General features: G+C 47.7%; 2 protein-coding genes across 5 annotated transcripts in view; both read right to left on the bottom strand.

Moving 5' to 3' along the window:
• Window positions 1-4811: 4811 nt before the first annotated feature.
• LOC115642835 (zinc finger protein 850-like) overlaps window positions 4812-21627 on the bottom strand; it is a 453819-nt gene continuing 437003 nt past the window's right edge. The window contains exon 6 of the mRNA XM_030546530.1: window positions 4812-5920. Within this exon, the coding sequence (XP_030402390.1) occupies window positions 4879-5920 (1042 nt within the window). The 3' untranslated portion in view covers window positions 4812-4878. The remainder of the gene's footprint in view (window positions 5921-21627) is intronic.
• The window catches only part of LOC115642838 (KRAB domain-containing protein 1-like), a 35483-nt gene continuing 20542 nt past the window's right edge, over window positions 6687-21627 (bottom strand). For 3 of the 4 annotated variants that reach the window (XR_003998243.1, XM_030546535.1, XM_030546534.1), the window contains exons 3-5: window positions 14601-14683; window positions 11036-11162; window positions 10399-10897 (exon numbers count right to left, since the gene is read on the bottom strand). Coding sequence is in view for 2 of the 4 variants with exons in the window: in XM_030546535.1 (XP_030402395.1) it covers window positions 10803-10897; window positions 11036-11162; window positions 14601-14624 (246 nt within the window). In the remaining 2 variants the exon portion in view is untranslated. Of the gene's footprint in view, window positions 6710-10398; window positions 10898-11035; window positions 11163-14600; window positions 14684-21627 lie in introns of those variants that run through there. The other variant, XR_003998242.1, reaches the window with a different exon arrangement.

Genomic DNA, 21627 nt, shown 5'->3' on the forward strand with positions numbered 1-21627 from the left:
GGCTGACTGGGGCATGGCCACAGCTGAGCCTACCTTCCCCAATCAGCCCAGGCTTCTTGCCCCAGCCCCAGCCCTCTCCTGGGCTGTTTCAAGCCCCGCAGGGCAGGAGCAGATAACCACCCCACTACACCCAACAAAGTACCAGGGTCGGAGACCTCCTGGACTACTACCGGGGAGACTGGCTGGATCCCCTGATGCTTGCTCAGCGTATGGGGCTCTCCAGACCTTGTACTCCCTGGCGTGTACTACAGGGGGTGGAGGCTGCTTTGCCGCCCGCTGCTCGGGCCTACCTCGACCGGGTCCTACGAGAGGGCACGCCCCGCCCACCCCCCACCCCAAGCCCTCCGGACCTTTTCATCTGGCCCTTGCCCCATGGACCCGACCGGCCCCCCCTCCCATTCTCTGCAAGCCGGCTGCACAATCTGCAGCCGGTCCACTTCCTAACCGCGCCAAGGAAGCATCTCTACACGCTTGTGCTCCACACCCTTTACTTCCTCACCCTCGTGTCCTGCCCCGGCACAAAGTGGCGGGACCTCCTGCCACCTCTGGAGGGTGAGGACCCCGATGGGCCAGCCTCTACTCTACTCTGGTCCCGAGGCCTGCTGGGGATATCAGTTGGTTCCTCCATGGCTCCGTGAGCACGGGCGTGTATTTGGCATGGTTTACCACTGTCCCAGACACCTGCCCCTGCTGTGGCGTGAGGGAGACCCTGGCGCACGTTTACTTAGAGTGCGCCAGGTTGCAGCCCCTATACTGGCTCCTCACCAATATCCTGTTGCGTTTCTGGCTGCACTTTTCCCCTCACCTCCTTCTCTATGCACTTCCTATCCGTGGCCCCACAAAGTCGCCAGACCTCCTAGTCAACCTCCTCCTTGCCTTGGCTAAAATGGCCATCTACGCAACCAGGGAGGGGGGTTGGCCGATAGGGGCTCCGGTGACTGTGGGGCTTGTTTCCGATTCTTGGTCCGTTCACGTATCTGGGCGGAGTTCCTCTGGGTGGCGTCCACTGGCTCCCTTGACGCCTTCGAGGAGCAGCAGGCTCTGTCCGGGGTTCTCTACTCGGTGATCCCGTCAGGCTCCCTTCTTATGACCCTTTGATACCGCACTCCTGTCCCTGTTCTTTTATTAGTTGTCCCCCAAAATCAGTGGGGTTCTGAGGTCCTGTAGATCCTCCCCTTAGGCTGGGGAGGGATCCTTTAGCATTGGACGGGCTTCCGCCTGCCCAGTTCCCAGAAACTCAATAGATACACCCAACAAAGTCTGTTTACCTATATTTCTAATAATTGGGCTCTACAATTTCACCCAATTTGCCTGGTACTGAAGTTAGCCTTAGTGGCTTGTGATTGCCAGCTGCGTCGCTGGAGCTTTTTTTTTTACACTGCTCCAGCCAGAGACTAAAGGCAGCCCCAGACTTTCCCTTTCTCCCTTCTGGGAAATCAAGTTCAAGTTCTACAAGGAGCTAAAGAAGCCTCAACTCTGCATCTGAATTAATATCACATTTCCCACTACCTGACAGAAACAAATGTTATTTCAATCTCAGGTGAGTCCACTTCAGTCATTCCTCAGCCCGATTCCTTCACCCTCCTGCCTTAGCTTAGGGCATTGTGCCATCCTGTGGGTGTTTCATTTCCCTCTTCAGTTTCACACAGAGACACAATTTCCTTTGCCGTTCAATGAACAGCAAAACCTTTCTGTGTCTCTAGTCTGAGCCAGGGCATTCAATTCCATTGAAACCTTCTCTCCTGCAATGGCAACAGTCAGACAGAGGGGACATGGCCACCTTCAGCCCTGAGAGTGAGATATTCACTCTCCTCTTTCTTCAAGCTGCTGCTGTTATTCCATAAAACATGTACCATGGAATAAAAAGCTGAGTTTACTCCAGGGTGAGGAAAGAAAGGAGCCACCAACTCCCTGAGAAATTTCTGTGCCCCAGAGAGAACCTGCCTCTGCTATTGGAATCACTGATATGCTTCAGCTACAATAGGGAAAGTATCTGCTGTCATGGGGATATAGTTCAGTGGTACAGTGTTTGACTGCAGATCAAGTGGTCCCTACGTCAAATCCAAGTGTCCTCTAATACGCCTCTTATTTTTTTATTTTTATTTTTGAAAAAAGGGAAAACATTTTCATTTCCATTCTCCATTATGTTCAGGAGCTCCACTATACGGGTATGCTTGAAATGAATGTAAACACTCAACATTTCACTGTCCAAATGCATAAAAACCTAGCAAACCTGTCCATCAGCTGAAATCAGTTCCAATCCTCTATGTGTCTAGTTTATGTTTTCATCCATTAAACAAAGGGATCATATGAATGTACATTTGCAGATCCCTCTTCAGGGCTGTGCTGTGCAGAAGAACAAGAACCACATCCAATTGGGGTTCAGGAGTCTGATGAGCAAAGGCAACTTGGTGCAGGCTAAAATCACCAGCATTTTGGATCCTTCACATTCAGCCAGAAGCTGGGCCCCCAGGACAAGGCATGGGAAGAAGACAGTGGCTGTGAGCAGGAAAATAGCCACCAAGAAGCTGGCTAAAGCTGTCAAGATCCTCAGAAAGGTCACCATGCCCATGTCTAGAATGTACTGACTGCAATGGGGACCAAAAAGGCAGAGAAAAGCCCTCAAAAGTTCTAAGCTGTCAAACCCCAGCTAATCCTACCTAAAATCAAGACAGGATAAGGCTAATGTCATCTCCAAAGCCAGGGCTAAGAAGGTAGCACTGAGAAAGAAGTGAAGAGATATCCATTGGGATGACTTCTGCTCCCCTAATGGCTCTTTTATGAATCACCATGGACCAACCAGAGAGATCAAAGTCCTGCAGGACAAACAGCCTCATGGACAGTATAATGAATTGGTGGCAGTGGGGGGAAGTGTTTCTCTTCCAGAAGGGAAGTGCTGTGTTTTGTGTAACATCTGCCAGGTGAGTGATGCACTGACAGGGCAGCTGTCCATATCTCCCACAGGAGCTCATTTTCTTCAATCTGCTTCTGCTGTTATTTCAGAGCCAGCACTAGTGGGAGTGTGTCCCTGTCACTTCACCAGCTGTAGAACAGGCTCTGTCAGCACACCAGCTCTGATTAATCCCACTTTTTAATGTATTCCTACTGTGATACTTTCCCACTTCTCTGCCTTATTCTAACATTCCAGTCAGAGACTGACTATGGGGAGGAATGGACTAATTTGTGTGACATTCGGTAAGTTGCCATAGTATGTGACTGAAACCTCTGCTGGAGGTGGGCAGGAGCCTGTTACACACATAAAATCGCTAAGTTTTAGCAAACTACCTGCTACACATTCAAACCTTCCTATACACAAACAATAGAAATTGGGGCTCTGAGAAATGGCAACTTTCCTTTAACACAGATCATTGTTTTCTGTACTTCCAAAGGCATTGAAATAGAAGCACATTACGTTTCAAGAGCTGCTATTTCATGATCTGCAGCAGAGCCTCTGTCAATTTACTACCCACAGAGCTGATTGTTTCTAACTGCAGGGTTAGCCAGACCATTCAGTAACATTATCGCTCTGTTTACAAAGCCTTTGCTTAGTGACGAATCATGAGACTTATCCCTTCCTGCTGTAATTCCACTGACTCCAGTGTTCTCTTTCCCCATTTCTGGTTCCAAGAAAACAAACAAATTAAAACAAGCTTCAGAACTAACATGCTGTGGGAAAGTGGAAATGTTGATAGCTCAAATAATTCAGTTTCTTCTGTGTCTTGTGTGTGTCTATCTGCTTTGTGTGTGTGACCGGTGGGGCTTTTTGTTTGCTCCTGGCAGGTTCAATCATGTCAGATTTGTCTGTGGGGAGGGGCCAGAGAAAACAGACACCCTGGCCTTCCAGATTGGGGTTAGGTAAAGGAATAACAACCCTGTCCCATAAAAAACAAAAACTGTTACAGAAACAGTGATAGGAACAGTGCTAGAGAAAGTGGTAAATAATCACAATGCCCAGGCTTGAAGTAATCGGAAATACAGAATTCAAAAAGCAAAGCTCAGGGAATATTTGGAGTTTATTCTCTGAGCTTAGCCGTGTGCTATAGCACAGGGAGCACTTTTGGAAGTCTCCCATCCCACAACTGGGGAAAGGAAAAGGATTCTTAGGTTCTAGCAGGGATTGAAGGAGGCTAGTGATGGGGAATAAGGGATTCCGTCTGACGTACCCTGTCTACGTCTGTTGTTACAATGGGTTAAATGACATTTTTCCCTATCCCTGCCCTATTCCACCTCTTTGTTATAGTTCAACATATTTTAAGTGCGGAAAATGATAATAAAAATGTCTGCTCTCCAGCACAACCTGAAGCAACATCAGAGCAACTGGGAATGAAACAAATTGTTCCCCATGGGAGAACTTGATGACTAACAATCAATTTGAAATGGGGGAACAGGATAACCGTGATGTTCAGGGTTTGTTTAGACTAGGAAAAGTGATGGAGTTTAGGTCAGGTCAAGGGGGAAGCTAATGCCAACCACTGCACTGGGGCTGCATCTGCACTACAACTTTTTACACCAAGATCACTAACTTGAGCAGCCAACGCCATGTACAGTCCTAGTGGATGGAAGGCATAGGTAGTTTTTGCCTCAGTGTACCTTGTTGGGATCAAACCTCTCTCCCCCACCTGGAGCTGATGAACATTCCTGGCAGGAGGGACACACATTCCTATGACTCAAAAGGAAAGGAGATGATAGAAAAGATCACAGGACTGACCCCAAAGAAGGATGAGGTGCAAAAGGCAGAAGGCGGCAACTTATCTGGTGGAGCTGAGAGACCACGGTGAAGATGATGCAAAACTCACTATGTGGGAATTAGCAAATGTGATTTTTTTTTTTTTTAATTTTTTGGCCAACCCTAGTCAAGGGATTTATTACAATTCTCTCTCATGTGGATTTTCTGATGTCTAATGAGGCTTGAGCAATGACTGAACCTTTTCCCGCACTCAGAGCTTTTCCCACAGTCTCCCCCATGTGGATTCTCCTATGTGAGACAACGTTTGAGCTGTGCTTGAAGCTTTTCCCGCTCTCAGAGCATGTGTAGGGCATCTCCCTTGTGTGGATTCTACAATGCGTGATCAGGGTAGAGCTCTGACTGAAGCTTTTCCCGCACTCAGAGCATGTGTAGGGCTTCTCCCCTGTGTGGATTCTACGATGCGTGATCAGGGTAGAGCTCCAACTGAAGCTTTTCCCGCACTCAGAGCACGTGTAGGGCTTCTCCCCTGTGTGGATTCTCTGATGTCTGATAAGGTTTGAGCTCCGACTAAAACTTTTCCCACACTTCGCGCATGTGTAGGGCGTCTCTCCTGTGTGGATTCTACAATGCCTGATAAGGTTTGAGGCCCGATTGAAGCTTTTCCTGCACTCAGAGCATGTGTAGGGCGTCTCTCTTGTGTGGATTCTCTGGTGTCTGATAAGGTCTGAGCTCTGACTAAAGCTTTTCCCACACTCAGAGCATGTGTAGGGCGTCTCTCCTGTGTGGATTCGCTGATGTGAGATGAGGGCTGAACTATCGATGAAGCATTTCCCACACTCAGAGCATCCATAAGGTTTCTCACCCACATGGATTTTCCTATGTTTGATAAGGTCTGAGCCCCGACTAAAGCTTTTCCCACACTCAGTGCATGTGTAGGGCCTCTCTCCTGTGTGGATTCTATAATGTGTGATAAGGGTGGAGCTCTGATTGAAGCTTTTCCTGCACTCAGAGCACGTGTAGGGCTTCTCCCCTGTGTGGATTCTACGATGTGTGTTCAGGGTAGAGCTCCGACTAAAGCTTTTCCCACACTCTGAGCATGTGTGGGGCACTTCTCTTCTATGGATTCGCTGATGTGAGATGAGGGCTGAACTATCGATGAAGCATTTCCCACACTCAGAGCATCCATAAGGTTTCTCACCTGTGTGGATGCTCTGATGTCTGATAAGGTGAGAGCTCCAACTGAAGCTTTTCCTGCACTCATGGCATGTGTAGCGTGTCTCTGCCAAGTTGATTCTGTCGCTTGTTATAAGGTCTGAGAGGCTACTAAAGTTTTCCTCTGGCCTCCCCTGAGTCTCACAGGCTTCTGTTTTTTCTGAGCATGCACCACTCCTGGAAACATTCCCTTTGGATCTTCCTGATAAAGTTCCATGTGGTTCTCTCTGCTCAGCATCTTCCTGATGAGATTTCTCCTCCTCATTTTGACTCACCATCCCATCACCTGATGAGAGACAGAGAGAATCCAGACACAGATCACTACCTGCAACGGAAAGAAAGAAAATCTCAGAGAGAGAAATGGAAAAAGGGATGAACAATCCAAAATGTCTGTGGGAAACATCAAACCTATCAGGAGCTGACTTTCCCCAAAACCTTCCCCAGAGGAGAGAGGAAGGGATCAGCTTTGGTCTGCATCTCAGCAGAACACTCAGGGGAGAAGAGATCAGGGAGCGACCTGCTGCCAGTTGTCAATCAGAATAGGAGGGAAGCCATGAGTCACATCTGCCATAATGATTCCACATCTGCAGGGAACAATCCTGAACTTGGAGAGCTCACAGGGTCTTTGTACAGCATCCCAAATGCTTCCTGCATTCCCACACAGTTGTTGAGTTGGTTTAACCAAGTCCTCACCTGTGCAGGCAGCTCTTGGAAGCACTTCTTTCTCAGAGCCCTGGAGGTCTGGGACCCACTGCTCTTCCCCTCGTTCCAGCTGTGAGATCACATCAGGTTTGGAAACTGGAAACCCTACTGCAGGCAAAGAAAACCAGGAAGGTCAGTGGAATTTGTGGGATACTTGTCACAAAGAACAGTCCATGGTTTTAACCCCCACTCATTGTTAAGCAGTAACATTCCAAGGCCAGCTTCCTTGGCTCAAAGTGGAAGGAGAGTCATTATGATTATAAATCATATTCATTACATTAGTGCCTAAGGAGCAACTAACAGTGGGTCCCCATTGTGCTGGGACAAGTACAAACAGAGAACAGTAGATGGCTCGTGCCCTGAAGAATTCACAATCTAAATACACAAGACAGACACAGAATGGGGGAAGGGACAGAAACAGGGCTGGCTCCAGCTGGTGCTTGGGGTGGCAGATTCCAAGGGGCAGCATTCCAGCCAAACCTTTTTTTTGGGGGGGCTTCGCCGCTTCCGCCACCCCTGCAGGATTTTTTATTTTGGTTTGCTACTCCTGCCACCCTGTAAGGGGCGGCGGCGGAGAGGAGAGAAGATGTTGGGAGCAGTGCCAGGTCTGCAGCAAACCCGGCCCGGCAGCCCGCGTCCTTCCTTGCCTGCCCTTCCAGCAGGCGGCACGGTGGGAGGGGCTACATAGCGAGCGCCCCACTTAAGGAAGCCCTTGCCATCCCCCTTCTCTTTCCATCCCCCCTCCCCGCCTGCTAGCTGGGGTGTGCACTCTGCTACCCAGGATCTGCAGGGCTGGGAGACCTCCTGCACCCACGCACCTGTCGTCCCACAGGTATTTTTTTTCTTTTTGTTTTTTTGTTTTTTCTTCCCTTTCCCGCTCCAGCCAGCCGGGCGGTTTGTTTCACGCCCCTCCCCACCTTCGTTGCTCCAACGGGCTGGCAGGTTTCCTGGAATTCCTGCCCCCTCCCTTTGCTGCTATGGCCAGGCAGCAGGTTGGTTTCCGGCCCCTCCCCGCCCTTTGCTCCTCCAGCCGGGCAGCAGGTTAGTTTCTCACCCCCCACTCCCCCTGCACCTTTGCTGCTCCAGCTGGCAGCAGGTTGGTTTCCCGCCCCCCCCCCCAGCTTTGCTGCTCCAGCCGGGCGGCAGGTTGGTTTCCTGTCCCCTCCTCCACCCTTTGCTGCTCCAGTCAGCAGCAGGTTGGTTTCCTGCCCCCGCACCCAGCTTTGCTGCTCCAGCCAGGCGGCAGGTTGGTTTCCCGCCCCCCTCCCCTTTGCTGTTCCGGCTGCCGCACAGGTTTTTGTTTGTTTGTTTCGCTTTTTTTTGCTTGGGGCGGCAAAAAAGCTAGAGCCAGCCCTGGATAGAACCCACTGTGAGAAGAGAGAAATTCAGGCCTGTCTGTAAAGCCTATAGTTTAAGAACTTAGGGGTATTTTTATCACTTAGCTACTTACAGGAGTATGAGAACAAAGAATCAAAATCTCTGTCTGTATTTGTAAGAGCCTTCTCTTACCGTGACAGTTTGAGGCCTTGTTCTTAGGCTAAGGCCTTTGACTAAGCAGCAGGGGCAGCCATAAGCTGGGAAGCGAAGGGTCACATCCTCACATCCCAAACCAGTCACACTGAAATAAGGTGCTATTGGGCTGTTAGGTAGATGATCCTGTCCGGGTAGCGCCCATCACCACCAGATAAAGAAACAGATCTTAAGATGGTTAAAGAAAACTTGGTTTGAAAGCAGCCTGTTTGGCAAGAAATCACTTCTCAATGCTTGTGGTTGTGAAACCCTCATTTTCGTATTGTTTTATCTTTATGGCCACCACTTTATAATGTGAATCAGTCTGGTTCTCTAATTGGTTTTGTCTGCTGTATAATTAATTTTGCTAGGTGTAAGTTAATTAGGGTAGTGGGATACAATTGGTATAGAATTATGTTTCAATGTGTTAGGATTGGTTAATTAAATTTCAGTACAATGATTGGTTAAGCAAAGGTACAGCTGAGAATATTACTATATAAACTGAGTCAAACAGGAGGGGGAACAGGAACACGGAATGAGGACACAGGGTAAATGCTCTGTGGTGTCAGAGCGGGTAAGGGGGACACGCTGCCGAAGACCTCAGGCCCCCTGAATCCTCTGGGCAGCCCTGGATGACAGTCATTCTCCTGTCTCTGTCAGGTATTCCATTGATGTAATTACTCCCAGCCAGTCCTTAATGACCCATTCATATCACCCTATGATAGCTACGTGACAAAACACCTCATGTCTCCTGCTCTTTATAATCATAGCAATACCAATCACAGCAGGAAACTGAGGTGTGTATTGGCATCATACAAGTATCACCAAAAGTTCCACCTTTATCTCAGACACACTGCTCACAGCCCCTGGAGAGAAAGCAAAGCACAGGAACTGAACGTTAGTCCAGCAAACACAGTGGAGGACAAGCTGCAATCCTTACACACTGGTCAAAAAGGAGACGCATGTGGGTCCCTATCCATAGAGAGGGATTGGCTAGAGGCCTGATACCTGAGGGGTCATTCCTTGAGCAGACCATGGAGGCAGGTCAAAGGCTTAGCTACCCCTGACTGTGACATCGCAAAAGCACAGTTTGGGGCATTAGGAATTCTAGTCACTCAGGTGTAATGGGAGGGAGAATTAAACTCCCCCAGTATGAGGAGAAGGCTGGGGAATTAAGCGCTAACATTCAGGAGCAACAGCCTCTAATTCTTCCGGAAAAGGAGAATGTAAGAAACAAGAACTGGGCTACGCAACCTCAGGAGGGACAGGCTCAAAATCCAAGGAGCCTGGAGGGAGGACAGCTTGTGGCTGCTGCAGATGGGGAGAGAGGGGACAAGACTCTCTCCAAACTCTCACTCTTCTTGACCCCGATCTGATTTTACGATCTATGACGTAGTCTCACGTCTTGTGGGCAATTTTATATTTGCTAGAGGTAAGATGTCATGATCAGAGTATTGCTTATTACCTTAGAACATGCGTGGAGGCAAAGAGGTTATCATAACTTTAGTCCCAGATTTGGACCTTAGCGTCCAAAATATGGGGGTTAGCATGAAAACCTCCAAGCTTAGTTACCAGCTTGGACCTGGTACTTGCTGCCACCACCCAAAAAATTAGAGTGTTTTGGGGCACTCTGATCCCCCTGAAAAACCTTCCCTGGGGACCCCAAGACCAAATCCCTTGAGTCTCACAACAAAGGGAAATAATCCTTTTTCCCTTCCCCCCTCCAGGTGCTCCTGGAGAGATACACAGACACAAGCTCTGTGAATCCAAACAGAGTGACTCCCCCTCTCCGTTCCCGGTCCTGGAAACAAAAGGGACTTTCCTATTCCCCCAGAGGGAATGCAAAATCAGGCTAGCCAATTCAACACACACAGATCTCCCCCGATTTCTTCCTCCCACCAATTCCCTGGTGAGTACAGACTCAATTTCCCTGAAGTAAAGAAAAACTCCAACAGGTCTTAAAAGAAAGCTTTATATAAAAAAGAAAGAAAAAATACAAATGGTCTCTCTCTATTAAGATGATGAATACAGGGTCAATTGCTTAAAAGAATATTGAATAAACAGCCTTATTCAAAAAGAATACAAATCAAAGCACTCCAGCACTTATATTCATGCAAATACCAAAGAAAAGAAACCATATAACTTACTATCTGATCTCTTTGTCCTTACACTTAGAAACAGAAGATTAGAAAACAGAACTACTTCTCCAAAGCTCAGAGAAAGCAGGCAGCCAGAAAACAAAGACCTCGGACACAAAATTCCCTCCACCCAAAGTTGAAAAAATCCGGTTTCCTGATTGGTCCTCTGGTCAGGTGCTTCAGGTGAAAGAGACATTAACCCTTAGCTATCTGTTTATGACAGAGGTGAGCACAAAGAAATGAGTTATTAAGGGCAGGTCGACACTACAGCCGGGATTGATGCTCTGAGATCGATCTAGCCGTGGTCGATTTAGTGATATGATTTAGTAAATGTAGCCTAAGCTTACTACAGTTCAGGGCCTTATATTAAGTTGAGGCTTTGTGAGAGTGGTTATGCTGAAGTTTAGGATTTACCTGAGGTTTGGGTAGGGATTCAGGGTTAAAGGTCTGGGATCTCATACAGCTCTAGATCTCCATACCTCTCCTCCCTCCCACTGACCACCGAGCCCACTTCCTGGGTGCCTTTTCTCCACACTCCCCTCTGCTTCTTCCCATTACTCGCAGCCGGCACCACCTCCCGGCACCTTGGGAGCTTCTTGTGTTCCCTCCTCGTCTCTCATTACCTCCTCCCTCCCTGCTGCCTGGTAGTCTATGGCAGATAAGGAAAAAAAGGGGGACAAAGAAACATGTCAAAACTTGGATGATGAATAAAGGTATAAAGTTATTACTGCTCAGGTTCTTTAGAAACTCCACAGCTTCTAATAACCCAGGGGACAGGACTCCTTACCCAGCGAGGTCACCGTCTCATAGTTCTCCTGCATGACATCTCTGTAGAGGGCTCTCTGAACAGGGTCCAGCAGGGCCCATTCCTCCCTAGTGAAATACACAGCCACCTCCTCGAAAGTCACCAGATCCTAAAAAAGAAAGAGTCCAACACTCAGGACCTGCTGCCCCACTCACAACCCGACTATTCACAGAACAGCAGCACCAGGTAAATGGAAGCTCCGGGAGGCACATGTTAACAGAGTCCCACCCCACCTTGCCTAGAGCAGCCAGGAGGAAGAGAGAACCTTTGTGTCTCCCAGCTGACAGACGGAAGCAGGGTCATCACATTTATCACATACCTACTAGCCAAAGCTTAATATAGGAGATGGGGCTGTCTCTGGACCCTGCTGGTGGCTCCCTGGTAGGAATTCCAACACTCTCCAAATAAAATATATGGAAGAAAGGGGAAGTCAATAGTAAAGAATAGAAGTTAGAAGGTCAGAATTGTAGAAAGTTGGCAAGGGAAGCTATCAGAAATCAATGATCAACCAATGAAAATAAGAAGGAAGTTTTTAAAAGGACAAAATTAATCCTAACAATGGTAGTGGTAAATTACTAGATGGAAATGACAGAATTATCAACAATCATGCAGAAGAGGTAAAAGTGTTCAATAAATATTTCTCTCCTGGATTTGGAGAAAAACAGATGATGTAACTCATATCATAAGATGTTGACACTGACAGTCTTTCCATTCCAAAAGTAACTCACGAGGATGTTAAACAGTAGCTATTAAAGTTAGATATGTTTAAATCAGTGGGTCCAGATAACTAGAGTTTTGAAAGACCTGCTGGAGGAGCATGGTGGACTGTTAATGTTGATTTTAATTAGGACTTGGAACACTTGGGAAATTCCAGAAGACTGGAATAAAGCTAATGCTGTGCCAATATTTAAAAAGTATAAAAGAGATGATGCAGCTAATTACAAGTGTGTCAGTCTGAAATCGATACTGGGCAAGTGAATGGAGCAGCCGATACTGGATTTCATTAATAAAGAAAGGAAGGTAATATAATTAGTACCCATTAAAAAGGTTTAGACACAATAGATCCTATCAAACTAAGTGGCTATCCTTATTGGATGAGATCAAAAGTTTGGTTGCAGCTAATAGTACTGATGTAATATATGTAGGCATAGGAGTTGGTTCAGCACAATATTTTGACTAGAAATATACAAAATACACATGGCATACATTAAATAGATTAAAAACTGGGATTTAAAATAGGGAACCATGGTCGAGTGGATTTCTTTCTAGCGGGTTCCTGCAGGGATTGGTTCTTGGCCCTGCGCTATTTAACATTCTTATCCATGACTTAGAAGAGAATATAAAATCATCACCGATAAAGTTTGCAGTTGCCACAAAGACTAGGGATGGGGGTAACTAATGAAGTGTCAGGAGGTTCAGGTTTCAGCACTGGGAGTCTGGGAAGTTGTTCCAGCCCTGGCTGGAGGGTTATTTCCTGTTCCACAAAGAGGGAAGTTTCATTCCCAACGCCTGTGCCTTGAAATTAGAACCTATCTGACACTACAGCCCATATTCAACATAGTGGCAGGATTATAATATGATTAGGACATGACTCATTTTGTACAAAATGCCTCATGTGTGATGTCACTGGAAAAGTTATGATTTGCTGATTATGATTATACTACCTGTGTGCACGGGTATCTGAAGTTATGGATATTGACTCTGTATCTGTCTTTCAAATGTGCTTACTCTGGGTAACACCCACAATGAGCCTTTCAGGTACAACAATGAAGAAGCCAGACAGTGTTCATGGTTCATCAACAAAGACAATGGACTGTGGAAGAGCTTAGCCCTTCTGTGAATGTTTCAGCCAGCCTAGGAGTCATGGCTACTGTGACTCAGCAGGGCACTCTAGGGCATGTGACCAGACCACATGACAATGAACTTCCTTTTGGTACCTGTATTTTTCCACAAACTGGACTGGGAACTGAGCTTGGAACAAAGGGTTCCTGCCATATGGAAAAGCTACATAAGGTGGGGTGTGACATCATCTCTTGGCCTCATTCCCCGCACAAGAGAACTCCTGGAAACACCTGAGGAACAAAGACTGAACTGGAGGAAGTATTGGTCCAAGTGCAAAGGGATTTCTAGCTTGTGTATGGAAACTTGGTGGACTGCTTCTATCATCAGTCAGGGTGAGAAATTGCTAATTCAAATTCTATCCATCTAGTATGTTAGGCTTGGTTTGAGTTTTTGGCTATTTGCTAAGTAATCTGCTTTGATCTGTTTGCTAACACTTATTGCTGGGAAATTGGCTGTTGTCTTCTATCTGTCCTTGAGTGGCTTAGGTAAAGCACTCGGGTAGCTTAGTTGGCTGCATGGCGCCACCTGCTGTCGTGTTGGGTGATAACAAGCCCTGGAGAGGCTGGCTGAATCTGCAGCAAAGCAGAGTGAGAAGGGCCAGCCCAGCGTGAGGGTTAGAGAGCACAGCGGTTCCCAGAAGCCCCCCAGACTGCACCCCAGGGTGACAACCCATCACACCCTAGAGTACACAAGTCTCAGCAGTTTTGTCACATCCTGTCCCCCTCCCTTTCTCCACCCAAGATATTTCCTCCCTCCCACCACCTCTAGCAGCTCCCACCAGTGGTGAGCTTCAGCCGGTTCGCGTGAACCGGTTGTTAAATTTAGAAGCCTTTTTAGAACAGGTTGTTCCAGGACAACTGGTTCTAAAAAAGCTTTTAAATTTAACAAAGGCTCGGGCAGTTGTCCACCCGGCCCCCGGCCCCAGCTCACCTCCCCCTCTCCTCTGAACGCTCCACCCTCATTCTCCTCCCCATCCCCTGCTTCCCGCGAATCAGATGTTTGCAGGAAGCCTGAAACAAGCAGCAGGGGCCGGGGGGGGTAGGGGGGGAGGGAAGACCCCTTGCTCGGGCTGCTCCCAGCCGAGCGGCTCCGACCCAGACCAGCTCAGGCCCCGCAGCACCGGTCACAGCCGAGTGGCTCCAGCCCGGCTTGGGGAGTTGGGTCCTGTGGCGCCAGTCGCGGTCCCGGCAGAGCGGTCCCAGTCCTGGCCCCAGGCAGTGTGGTAAGGCGGTAGGGAGCAGGGAGGAGGTCTTTGGTGGGTTGTGGGGGGCAGGATAGGGTTCGAGGTGGTCAGAGGGCAGGGAACAAGGGGTTTGAATGGGGGCAGGGGTCCCGGGGTCAGTCAGGAAGGAGCAGGGGTCGGATGAGGGGGCAGTCAGGGACAGAGAGAAGGGGTGGTTGGATGGGGCAGAGGTTCCGAGGGGGCATCAAGAATGAGAGGAGGAGTTTGATGGGGTGGCAGGGGGCAGTCAGGGGACAGGGAAGAGGAGGATGGGTCAGGGGTCCCCGGGGGTGTGTGTCAAGGAACACGGGAGGTTGGATGGGGCATGACCCCCGGGGGGGGCATGACCCCCTCGTGAGGTGAGGAGGAGGGAACCTGTTGTTAATATTTTGGCAGCTCATCACTGGCTCCCACCCTCCTACACATTTACTGCTTCTCTCCCTCCAAGCAGAACCCACCACCAGCTCCCTGAGAATCTCTTACCTGAGCCAGCTCCACTGCAGCCATTGCCTTCCCCCTGGGAGGATGGGAGGATCTGGAGCAAAAAGTGGACGTTATTCTGTAGCCTGCCAAGGGGAGAAGGGCAATGTCAGAGAATTCAGACAGGGTTTCTCTCCTTTCCACATGTTGATTCCCCCCAGGATTTTCCCCTGCCAATGGACAATCTAGGTTCTGCCACACTGGGAAGCACAGAGTGACCTTATCCCAGTACAGGCCTAGCTCTCTCCTACCAGGGTGTGACCCTCTGACACATGGTGAAACCCTCCCAGCAGCAAAGTCTCTCTGTTACACTTATCAAGTTTGCGGGCGATACCAAGCTGGGAGGGGTTGCAAGTACTTTGGAGGATAGAACTGAAATTCAAAATCATCTGGGCAAACTGGAGAAATGGTCTGAAGTAAATAAGATGAAATACAATAAGGACAAATGCAAAGTACAGTGCTTAGGAAGGAACAATCAGTTGCACACATACAAAATGGGAAATAACTGCCTAGGAAGGAGTGCTGTGGAAAGGGATCTGGGGATCAGAGTGGATCACAAGCAGAATATAAGTCACCAGAGTTACGCTTTTTTTGCAACAGTAAGTATCATTTGGGGATGTATTAGCAGGAGTATTGTAAGCAAGACACGAGAAGTAATTCTTCCACTCTACTCCGCACTGATTAGGTCTCAACTGGAGTAGTGCGTCCAGTTCTGGGGAACACATTTCAGGAAAGATGTGGAGAAAATGGAGAAAGTCCAGAGAAGAGCAACAAAAATGATTACAGGTCTAGAAAACATGGCCTATGAGGGACGATTGAAAAAACTGGGTTTGTTTAGTCTGGAGAAGACTCATAGGGGATACGATCACAGTTTTCAAGTACATAAAAGGTTGTTACAAAAATGCCAGAGAAAAATTGTTCTTCTTAACCTCTGAGGATAGGACAAGAAGCAATGGACTTAAATTACAGCAGGGGCGGTTTAGGATGGAGATCAGGAAAAAAACTTCCTAACTGTCAGAGTGGTTAAGGGCTGGAATAAATTCCCTAGGGAGGTTGTGGAATCTCCATCACTGGGAATATTTAAGAGCAGGCTGGACAAACACCTGTCAGGGATTGTCTAGATAATACCGAGTCCTGCCTTGAGTGCAGGGGACTGGCCTAGATGACCTCTCGAGGTCCCTTCCAGTTCTATAATTCTATGAACCAAAGGCCAGAGAAGAGCAGAATCAAAGGAGTCTCTCTGGGGGATTCTCCCTGTCACTGTTCCCAAGGCAGCTCTCTCAGGTTTACAAAGCTGTTTGATGCTCCAGCCTTTATACAGTCTCTCCTGGCAGTGCCCCTTTCATGGGCTGAGCCTAGTTTTAGCTTTTGGGAACCATGACCCCTGGGGCTCTGAGACTGGGCCTTCTTGCCTCAGCACATCTTGTTTCTTTCTGTGGCCTCCCCAGTGAGTCCAAATGAGTAGACACTCCTGACAGAGACTGTGAACATGAGAACGTCAGAGCTGCCCACTGCATCAGACCAATGGTCCATCTAGCTCAGTGGCCAATGCCAGGTGCTTTAGAGGGAATGAACAGAACAGGTAATCATCAAATGATCCACCCCGTCACCCATTCCCAGCTTCTGCCAAACAGAGGCTAGAGACACCATCCCTGCCCATCCTGCCTGACACTGGCAAATGAGGTGTTAGCTCTTGCAAAAGCCCCCATGTCTTAACTGAACAGGGACAAACGCATAGCTGGAATCAGTCTGACTCACCTGCGTTAGTATTAAGTATTAGGATTATAAGAATGCGTTTACACTTTATTGAATGCTTGTGAGTTGCTGCTTGGGTTAATATCTGACTAGTTGCATTGTGAGGCTCTCTGACTCTGTAAATCACCAGACAGGAGAGAGACTTTACCTAGGCGAAGTGCTGACCGGCAACCGAATGCATTACACCCTGCCTGGCAGGAAAGGTTCATCAACACCAGAGAGACTATTATGGGATGTTAAAGACGACAAAAGACAGTTGTTGTGCTCCTGACTTCCCATTAACTGAGATTGCAGCTCAGAGCACATGGCAGGAAGGGGATAAAAAAACCCATACAGAAGGAACTGATTATCTGTATGCTGCGTGGACTCTGGGGGGGCAAAGTTTCTAGGCATAAGCACGAGATCCCCAGCTGATTAGCCGGGGTTAGTCCTAAAGAATATACAGAGCTTGCTTATTAAAGAAGCTTCTATTATCTTTTGAAATTTAAGACTGTAACTTGTCTGCATCTATAGGATCACCTGCTTTAACTTTATAAACAACTCGTTTCCTTTTAAATAAGTCTTAATACAGGTTATTACAGGACTGGCTACAAGTATTGCCTTTGTTGTGAGATCTAAGATTTAATTGACCTCAGTAAGTGACTGGTCCTTTGGGACAAGGTCAGGCTTGACAAAGCCCTGGCTGGAATGATTTAGTTGAGGATTGGTCCTGCTTTGAGCAGGGGGTTGGACTAGATGACCTCCTGAGGTTCCTTCCAACCCTCATATTCTATGATTCTATGACTGGCAGTAACCTGAACATTGCTGTGATTCGTAGGGTAAGGCAGTGGTTCTCAGCCAGGGTTCCTGGGCCTGCTGGGGGCCACTTGCAGGTTTCAGGGTGGGCGCCAAGCAAGGCCAGCATTAGACACACTGAGGCCCAGGGCAGAAAGCTTAAGTCCCAGCGCATGGGGCTGAAGTCCAGGGTCCTGAGCCCCACCACCCAAGGCTGAAGCCAAAGCTTAAGCAATGTAGATTTGTGGGGCCCCTGTGGCATGGTACCCCGAGAGAGGAAGACAGTGCCTGGAGGACTCAGCCAGAAGGTTGAGCCCTGACATACTACTGGCTTAGAGGGTCTCTGCCAGTCAGGAAGGGCTAGCAGCGAGGGAAGACTGGCAACTGATGGTTGGAGGGGTGAAGAGGTTTGGGGTATGGTGGGGGAAGAAGCGTCTGGGACTGGATAACCTGGGGCTGGGCAGTCTCCATAGGGGACACTTGCTCCTCCTGTGCCCTTTCCACGCCCTCTTGCAAGCAGAGAATGACCACCCTGTCCCCACCCCCACAGGCAGCCGTGTCTCAGGACTCTCCCAAGTTGCACCCACTAACTCTCTTCCCATTTGGGGTATAGCTCGGGCCAACAAATTACCACCAAATGAACTCAGCTGAATGGTGCCTGTTCTGGTGCCACAGGGGCCTCTGGTGGGTGAAAGGCAGAACTGTAGCACTTCTCAGGCAGAATGTATCTTCTTCAAGCCAAAAAAAGAAATTCTGCACCAGACATGAATTCTGTGCATACACAGCGCTGCAGAATTCCCACATGAGTAACTCACACCTGGCACAAACATAACCTGCTCACTCCCATCTCTTCTCCCTATGTGTCGAGTCCCAGAGCTGCTGCTGTCATTAATGCACACAGGCTTTCACTCCCATTAGTGCTGGCAAGACCCAATCCAGTGACAGGACTGAACCCTTATTTTCCTATCACATGGGACAGTCTCAGCTGAGGGGGAGGTGAGATCGGGAGGGGGTACAAAGGGGAAAGTTGCTGTACCCATGTTGGTCCCAGGATAGCAAATAGGTATTTTTAATTAGTTCTAAAAATATTACCTCACCCACCTTGTCTCTCCAAGAGATCTGAAAGTGGCAGGAGACAAACAGGAAGACAGAGCTCAGGACTCTAAACCAAACACTTCAAACTCCTGGAATAAAAAACCTTTCCCTTCTGCCCCTGGGTATGTTTGGATCCTATATAAGGGACCACCCCATTCCCCTCACAGCAGCAAAGGGAGACTGCAGCCAGCCCCAAATGATCTTTCCCAATCCTGGTATGTTTGTTTGTGACAAAGTTTGTGTGCGGTGGGTGCACGGGCTGGGTACAGCTGGACCGATCTGCAGATTGGAAAGTCAGGGCAACTCTAGCACAGCTTGGGGGCTGTGGGCAGGGGGAGCAGTTCTGGAGCTGGGCCTCTGTCCTCTCTAGCTCCCATGGCAGATGGCTCTGGCAGCATCAAGTGGGTCCATCACTGCAGGGGAAGGTTGGGGTAGTGTCTGAGATCAGGGTAAGAATTGGAGGGGGGTCCATGCTCAAGAATGGGGGATGGAATTCACCTCCCCACCCCTCTGCAGAGCTCAGCAACTAGGGATTTATCCAGTGAAGTGAATTTCACTCTGGGTGACTTTGAGTCAGCCATGGAAAGATCCTTGGGCCTTAGGTTCCACACTGGCCACAGGAGTTGACTAGTTCTCCCTCCCGAGATGGCCGGGGGCAGCCAGGGATAATTAGTGGGTTATGGGAATTAGAAGATGAAAATTCACTAAGAACAATGATATTTGTGTGTTTATTATTAAATCCCCAGACACCCACCAATCCCCGTCCTCCTTCCAATGAGCTATAAATACCTAAGGGACTCAGCTACTGATCCTGCAGGCAGTTCCTGACCTTCTCCACTTTCTACAGCAGCACTTTTAACACCAGGGCAGGGAAACATGTAAATACTTTGAACAAAATTCCAGAAGCTGCTGAGCATGGAGAAGTTAAAATGAAACCAAGGTTCCGTCTCTCCAAGGACCTGGCCCCTAGTGCAAAATAACAGACACTCTCCAGACATCTGAAATGGCCACTTCATAACTGATAAAATGTTAATAATCTGTTCATTTCTGGGAATTACCAATAAGAGAAACAACCCAGCGATGGTGATATCCTGAGGAAAAGATCTCATGTGTCTTTATATCATATTGATTTGTAACCTGGAACTTTATACACTAAAATGCCTAATTCATAGCCCTACGTTGATTACCTGGCGTCACTACAGGGCAGAATTAAGGTTGGGTGCCTTAGTTGTGAATTTCCATCCCCTAACATATTGCAATTGCGGTTAAGTGGGTTTGACAAAATTCACTTTGTCTATTTCTTTCTTTTAATTTCAATAGATAGTGATATTTATTTTTAAGCCCTTTTTTCAATGTTTACAATTTCAATGTTCAGAGTTGTGGGAAATTATGGGAGTCCTCAGACAACAATTATTTAATTATAGTAACTGCTGAGATTCCAAAAGTCAAATCATATAACTGTTCAAAGAGAAATTGTCAATGTCACATGCAAAATATACAGTGTAAATATCCTTAAATCAACCTCGACTTTCTCCAGCAGCATTTCTGTATATTACCTATACAAATATTTTTCATCTGTGTCTGTGTACAGTGAAATCAGCATTTGCTGCAATTTATTCATAAAAATCTAATCATTTCAAACATAATTTTAAGTAATGAAGTACTTGAGTTCTTTTACTTCCTAGACTGGAACGTTTCATTTCAGGATAATTACTCCCTCCCTGTGATGTATTTTGCTCTCAGTACCATAACCCTCTTGTGATGTAGCTCCTGTCTGGGTGCTCTCCTGAGGCCAGTGGCATTATGATCAGAAGGTGACACACTGACATATGAGCAGAGACACAAGGGGGAGGGTGGAGGACAAGGTAACATGGAGCCTACCAGGGTTGAACATGGCCCTAAGAACAAACGCCCTCTCAGCCTCTCCTCTCTCCCACCTCCCAGAGTCAGTAACTCGGATAAATCGTTCCTTGAAATCTAAATAGCCCCAGTTCAAGAGACTGTGATTAACGCAGGTACCTTAAGGGCTGCTGCACCAACCCCCTGCCTTGATGAGGAGGATGAAGAATATCAGTAAAAATGAGTTAGGCTGGGATATGGCACAGCTGATGTGAGACTGGGAGCCAAGTTTACGAAGAGGCCAGAACTCATGGAGGGTTTAGGAGAAGAAGTCAACAGGACTGGGTAGAGGCATTTCAGAGTATTTTCCTCATTAACCATTCTGCCATGTATTTAATTTAGAAACTTTTCATTCCCATCTAAACACCTTAGAGCTAAGCTGGGTTGATGCATTTCCACTTACAGTGGTACAGTTTTAATTAGGTGTTTAATCAGATGCTCATGCAACACAAAGCAGTCAATAAAGGGTGTGCTCTCATTCATTAACTTGACTGTGCTGTGCATCGCTTTTAAAAAAAGATGGTGTGAGGGAGTGTCAAAATTTTAGGCATTAAGAAATGGTACGTAGGTGTCAGTTCCTTTCTCATGCGTTTCTCTCCTAATTTTAATGTCAGTTTTGAATCAATATTAATACCATGTTGTTTTAATAGCAGCAGGGTCCTTTTGTATAATTGTTTGCAAGATTTCATTGGATATTGCGAACCAGTCGTCTTCACCTTTTATTTTGAGATTCCTAAATACAACTCAGTGCACCTCTCCTGAACGACTGCAAGCCCTGGCCAGTGACATGTTCCTTAGAGAGCAAACACCTGACGAGCCCTTTCACCCTAAAAGCGCACATTTGGCTCTTTGACATTGCTTTATTCGCCCCGCCAGAAAATGCTAAAGGGAACCCAGTCATTACACCCGACCGTCACTAGGTACAGTTCTACCAGCTATGGGCCAACATTCAAATGGTTCTGTTTGTTTATCTTTCATTCAGCGTTGCAATTCTTAGATCCCATTTAAAAACTGGAAGTGAAATAACTGAAGCAAGTTAAGAAGAGAGCGGCATCGGGCTTCGGTGAGGGTAAAACAATAAAGGGAAAGAACTGACTATGCAAAAAGGAACATCGCAAACTATCAGAGTCCCAGACCCCCATCCAACTGAACCCACCCCAGCCAGGCATATCAAGCTGGGTCCCTGAAAAATCGCCCAGCCCGTCTGGCAATGAATGCTGCGTGTTACAGACAGAGCTACAGTGTGTGCGTCTGCTTTGCTGACGTGCTGCTTTGGTACGGAACACACCATGGCCACAGGGAGCAGAGACATGGACTCCTACAAAACACATTCCCAGATACACCTCCAATGCCGCATCCCCCCCACCTCCCCACTGTCTTCCTTCCCCCTCCCCTATGTCCACATGGCCATTCTCAGCCTATTGCTAACACTTCCTCCCAGCCTTCAGCACTATAAATAAATAAAACGTGGTGTTACAAAAGGTAGATCGTGCCACAGAAACCTGAT

Source organism: Gopherus evgoodei, unplaced genomic scaffold (genome assembly GCF_007399415.2).
Source record: "Gopherus evgoodei ecotype Sinaloan lineage unplaced genomic scaffold, rGopEvg1_v1.p scaffold_46_arrow_ctg1, whole genome shotgun sequence".
Taxonomy (NCBI): domain Eukaryota; kingdom Metazoa; phylum Chordata; order Testudines; family Testudinidae; genus Gopherus; species Gopherus evgoodei.